This window comes from Aplysia californica, unplaced genomic scaffold (genome assembly GCF_000002075.1).
Source record: "Aplysia californica isolate F4 #8 unplaced genomic scaffold, AplCal3.0 scaffold00051, whole genome shotgun sequence".
In the NCBI taxonomy this organism is placed as follows: Eukaryota; Metazoa; Mollusca; class Gastropoda; order Aplysiida; family Aplysiidae; genus Aplysia; species Aplysia californica.
The window spans coordinates 1047523-1053558 of record NW_004797321.1 but is presented as its reverse complement, the minus strand read 5'-3'; the positions used below and the strand labels follow the sequence as shown (position 1 = coordinate 1053558).

At 40.8% G+C, this 6036-nt stretch overlaps 1 protein-coding gene across 1 annotated transcript in view; it reads right to left on the bottom strand.

Moving 5' to 3' along the window:
• Nucleotides 1–4833, bottom strand: part of LOC101849825 (guanine nucleotide-binding protein G(s) subunit alpha) — a 67985-nt gene extending 63152 nt beyond the window's left edge. The window contains exons 1-3 of the mRNA XM_005092705.3: nt 4455–4833; nt 4246–4318; nt 3970–4024 (exon numbers count right to left, since the gene is read on the bottom strand). Of these exons, the coding sequence (XP_005092762.1) occupies nt 3970–4024; nt 4246–4318; nt 4455–4584 (258 nt within the window). The 5' untranslated portion in view covers nt 4585–4833. The remainder of the gene's footprint in view (nt 1–3969; nt 4025–4245; nt 4319–4454) is intronic.
• Nucleotides 4834–6036: the final 1203 nt, after the last annotated feature.

Here is a 6036-nt window from a genome sequence, read left to right as displayed (position 1 = left end):
AGAGAGAGAGAGAGAGAGAGAGAGAGAGAGAGAGAGAGAGAGAGAGAGAGAGAGAGAGAGAGAGTAGTTTGATTACTTTGAGTACAGACGTCCCCCTCTCCGTTGTTGTATCCACGAGTTATCTTCTCCCTTCCGGAAGTAATAAGGGTCTGTATTGACTGGGTTCAGTCGGTCAGCTTTCACTACAGGACTGATGATTGTAAACATTGAAAAATGATGTGATACTTTTGGTCCGCTTGCCTCCTTTTATGAATCAGGTATGCTCTTTAGTTTAGATGTGTTGCTTTATATTTAGTGCCATAAGCTGTATGACTTTAAGTTTTCATGGTTTTGTTATTTAAATCCCCATCCTCCTGTCTTGTCTTATCTTGGGCTTGGGAGTCTTTTTTCTATGTGACAAAGTGAGATTAATTAAGAAGTTCGCGATATTGATTGGTGTCAATGTGTTATTGTTGTGTTATCTTCAATCACTGTGCAGGATCAAAGATAGCTGACTGCTTTGTCGTAAAGAATAAACTACTAGAATTCTAGATCTAATCTGCAGCCATCGTTTGTTCAAAATTAAAGGCCATCCAGGTGTTGCAGTAGCAGCTTCTTTCTTTGCCCAGCTATACTATTGAATTGATGAGAATACACAAAGTGTGACAAAAGGGATGCTCCAGACAGTTTAACTCTTTATTAAACAAAGAAAGACGCTCACAGGGTTAGTCAGGAAATCCTGTAATCACTGAAGAATGCTTTCAGCGTTATAAATCTCTTCCACAAAGCCAAGTTTAGGCCTACTAAACAAAGACTGAATCATGATGTCGTTTATGTGTTTATTATTTAGGGGGAGGACTTCCGTAACGAGCGACCACTATGAGTATGAGACAGAGCAGATTTGAGGGTTAGGGGTAGGGGTAGATATTGGGTTAGGGTTAGGGTAAAGGCCTCTTCTTTATAGTGTTTGATGGGGGGCCTTCGTTGATGGGGTGGTCGCTCGTTATTGAAGTCCTTCCATTATTTATGTTATTTTCAGCTTCTGCACCATACATACATTATCTTTGATTAGATGTATGACAATGATCAATTGTCCTTATAACTTATGTCTCTGTTTTCTTTTTGGTAGTGTTAATTGCGACAGAGTGGCGCTGTAACAACTATCGCGGCGTTAATTGTGACAGAGTGAACACAGAGCTCTTTTGCGTTGATGATTAGATCTTCTCTAACATCATCTAGGCCTACCATTTCCCCTTCTCCCAGCGTTGTCTGACGAGATGGAATGCATTATAGAGCAGGCATTTAAATCTTAAGGCGAATTTGACAAAACTTTTGCTAAGTTTAAAGATGAAAATTTTGTTGCCTTTAAGAAGAAATCATCGAAACTGAAACAGTTGAGAAAGCGGACTTCAAGAGTGTGGCAAAATCCCACAAAGACTTTCTGTACTGTACAGTCGAGGCAACAAATATATTACCACAAAACAGCAGCATACAACAGCCACAAAAACCCCTTATTTTTAAAAGGGAAACAACAACAAGAAAAAAGCTGCGACTGTCTTTGTATGTTTGTCTGTTAGTTTGGTGTTTGTGTGTGTATGTGTAAAGGCCACAAGAAGTGTGCGTTTGTGTGTGTGTGTGTGTGTGTGTGTGTGTGTGGGTGTGTAGGCCCTATGCAGGGCTCCCCTTTTCAAACCAACTTTTGAAAGAGCTTCCTCCACCCTTTGGTTAACTATTTTAAGGGGTATTTAAACCCTTGTTTTAGAAACTTAAAGGGTAGAAGTCAATATCTCATAATTTTATAGTGAGAATTTTTGCTTGTAAACATTTAACTCACACGCACATTCTCACAGATACACATAGAGTGACTATGACTATGATTGAATGCTAATGATTTTTAATTAACTTAAGAAATAAATGATGAGTAATATTGACTAGAATTAAAGTTGTGTCCATATCGAGGGGGGAAGAGTGGTGGTGGTTGAGCAGTTGGGCCTTCAAAAATAAAATAAAGTTAACAAACCAATAGGGGTCAATTTCGACTTAATACACCAAGAAAAATAGACCTGCCGCTCCATGAAATCTAAAAGTTGGGATCTCAGTTGGAAAAAAAATTGGGAGTTGGTGGTGAAAAAAATCGGGATCAACGACAAATCACCTAGGTCACCACTGTGAAGCTGACTTAAAAAATTTCCAGGGGTGTTCATTATTATATCCATGTATATTCCCTTTGTGCGCGCATGTGTGTGTGATGTATGTGTATGTATGCGGTATGCGTGCTGCACACACACACGTGTGTGTGTGTGTGTGTGTGCGCGCGCGCACCTGTGTGTGTTTATCATTATTTATTTTTTTTTATCCTGAAGTATCACGTCAAGGTCTCCTAGTCCAAGTGTTCCCAGCGTCCAGAAAGACGCTTTAACGGTGTGCTTGAACTTAAATCGACCCCGTCAACGGACGATCCCCAACCCACGCGGAAGTCACTCGCCGAAGTCCTGTCCCGTGGTGCTAACGCACGATTGAAACAGTTTTATTGAAGGGTCTTGATGACGGGCCCGACAAACCAGAACTCGGAAAAAACATGTTTGGCGAAAGTAGATCTTGAGAATGTCTTAGGTCGGAATGCCAAATCAATACTACTTCCATTATAGTTGAAATATCACGTATGAGCAAAGATCCAATTCAACTTTTGGTGAGTCAACTACAAAATTCGACATAGACATTTCGCAAAATAGTGCTCAGAGTTTCTGCTGACAAAAAGTTTAACGAGTGTCTCCCACGACAGAAAAGAAGGCAGAGTAAGATTTTATAATAATCCGGCCCAACAGACGGAAAAACACTACAACAAAAAACCAAAAAAAAATCGGGGTACACGCGATCAAAATCAGGATGCTTGAGATTTAGGGCAGGGATGAGTGGCAGGTTCAGAAAATAAACTGATTCATTATTCTTCAGAGCCATCCCAGGGTTCACATTCCAGTCTTTCCAGACTTTCGATGGTAGACAATTCATGTTTACTAGTGTGTTAAAGAAGGATGGGGATAATCTCACGGCAGGGATAAACTCAAGGCACGACACCGGCAAATGTGAGTGACCAGAAGGTGGGCGGAGCTTCTTTCTGTGCTGAAGTCAGCCGGGGCTGCCGGGAACTTTGCACAGCTGATAAGTAGGTCGACTTCTTCTGACACAGAAGGTGACTGTCGAGCATGTGTGTGGGCGTGCTGTCAAATCATTGACTCGGCTTTGGGATAGAGAAAGGGGAAATGAAAATTGCCAGACGCACACCACCTGCATTTTAAAGCGTATGCACTTACTTACTTTTACTTCTACTTTTTCATCCTCTGTTGCCGTTAAGCGTCGAGGGGAGATGCAGTTTTCTATGGTAGGCCAGCTCCGCAGCTCTTTCAGTTGTGATGTTATGTTTTCTTAGGGTTTCCTTGACACCCTCGATCCACCTTTTGCGTGGCCTTCCTCTTATGTTATCATGAGGGGGGGGTGGTACTTGTAATTCCCAGAGTTAAGTACAGGTCTACTCCCCTTGATTTGAGCTTTTACTGATTCTGAGCAGGACCACAAGTGACAAATTCTACCTGGGCAGTCTACATCAAATTTTTAAAAATGTTCACAAAACAACTCTAGATCTAGAGATCCTTCCTAGTCCTATGCCTAGAGTAGCTCTACTACTACACTACTGACTGGAATGGGCCTTCTTTTTTAGGCGTTAGGTATGCAGGACTGTATTTTATAGCATAATTTCCATGGCAAAACACTACTAGCTTAATCCCCAAAGCATTATCGCAAGATAAAATATTAGAAATGGACCATTGAAATAGATTGTGACTGGACAAATCATTGGAATCTAAGCACCTATACAATACAGTGCATAATCTGTGTCTTGAAACTCGGTAACAGGATCTTGCAACTATGCAATCCGCCATCTTGAACTATGGACTGATCCATGGGGGTGAAAGGCAACACAGAAAATGTACTCACCAAAATAGCATCGCGGACATTCCTTTTAATGTCCTCAATTTTCTGTCTCCGTTCCCTGAAAAAGATATGTTGATTATGTAGTAAAGCTTTTTCACGAAAAGAAACATAAATACAAAGATTTAGCTAACGATTCTGTCACCATTACTAAGCCACTCCCCCTTTTGCTCCAGAGGTTGGAATCATTCACGCATACATAATACGCTTATAGAATGCCTTGACGGCTGATACACAGTAGGAATAACCTTTCAAAATTTGAGTAGTAAAATATTGACTTACTCAGGGCTAAATCCATTGACGTGCAAAATGCGCATCTGTTTCACAATGGTCGATTTCCCTGATTCTCCGGCACCTTGAAAGAAGAAATCAGAACGGAAGCTCATTAGGAAATGAAAACAGAAACGAGTCTCATAGCATGACATCTATCGAAGTCGGATCTCGATTCAGGACAAACAGAAGGTATAACAACACAATGAAACAATACTAACCTAACAACAGCAATCTATGAGTTCCCTTGTACAACAATTTGTCTTTAGCAAGTTGTTTTTCTATCCTCTTGTTTGCTTCTTTTCTGAGTTTGTCATCTTCGTCTTCTCTGCTCTGCCGAAAGCACCCCATGCTGTCAACAACGGTCGCTAATGTTGCCAGTTTGAAGCAATAATCCAATCACAAATGATAAATCCAACATCCAAACGAATAAGAAACAAATCTTTCCGCCTACTCCAGCCCCAAGAAGGGCTATAGGGCGCAGAAAGGCCGCCCTTTCGTGAAATTCACACGAGAAAACATGAAGTCGGATTCGGTGTTGGTGCCGACATAGACACAGTGCAAGCGCACACACAATCTGACAGCGCTGGGTGGGGTTATCGGGGCATGCCGGGAACTTTGCACAATAATATTCCAGGGCAAGAACCCGTGACGTCACACACTAAAAATGGTGACGTTTCAGAGGAATCGTCTTGTTTTTATTCTGGCTCGTAATCTTTTATTTTAATGCCTTAATTCTTACGTTGATTCAAAATAGTTTCAGTCTTACTTATTTTTCAAACTTCAACTTTTGTGAAAGAGCTGGGGCTACTGAGCCGCATTATTGTTAACTGCTTATCAACTGAATTCTAGTCTTTAGCAAAGACTTGCATAATGTGTCTGCCCGACTCAAACCTATAATTTCTATAATAATAATATTATCATTCACTGGTGGCGGTAAACAAGTTCAAATACCCGATCGCAAAATATTTTTACAAACTATCAATAACTTTTAAAAAACTACTCATGAAATGCTTATAGTTTTTAAATCGTTGACAATTATTCCCGGTACTGTGTGTTCAAAAGCACAATTATTTATCAGGTCATTAGAAAAATTATAAATATAATTGTTCCTTTTTCTATTCACTAGATAGGCCAGGTTACACTCGTTTCCATATTAAAGTAATATGATGCCTATATAATAGGCCTATCGTCAGTTTGAAACAGAAACAGACCTAATCAATCCCACAAAGATGACAGCATTTTGATAATTTTGAAATTCAACGTTTCGTCGATAGAGCTGGGAAAAAGAAAGGAGGCATAACAAAAGTTTATTTTCCGGCACTATGCCACCCCCCCCCCCCCCCCCCCTTTCTGAAGAAGGAATCTCTCTCTCTCTCTCTCTCTCTCTCTCTCTCTCTCTCTCTCTCTCTCTCTCTCTCTCTCTCTCTCTCTCTCTCGCTCTATCTCGCTCTCACCCTGGAATACGAGGGGACCTTCGGAATAAAAAAAACCAAAAAAATAAATGCCCCGGCCAACCCCCGCTTACAGACTACCAAACGGGCGAATTTTTAAAAATTACTGGAAAAACGAATATCATGATCCTTTTTAATTTTAATTATACGTCGTTTGTGGTGGGGGGGGGGGGGGGGGTAATGTTGTAATTGTTGTTATGGGGTTGTTTTTTGTTGGTTTGTTTGTTTGTTTGTTTGTTGTTGTTTTTTCGGGGGGTCGTCATTTTAGTTACATAGAAGGCGTGTGAGTTCGATTGCCGACTGTTGTTGTTTTGTTGGAGTTGGGGGGGGAGGGGATTTTTTCGGGGAG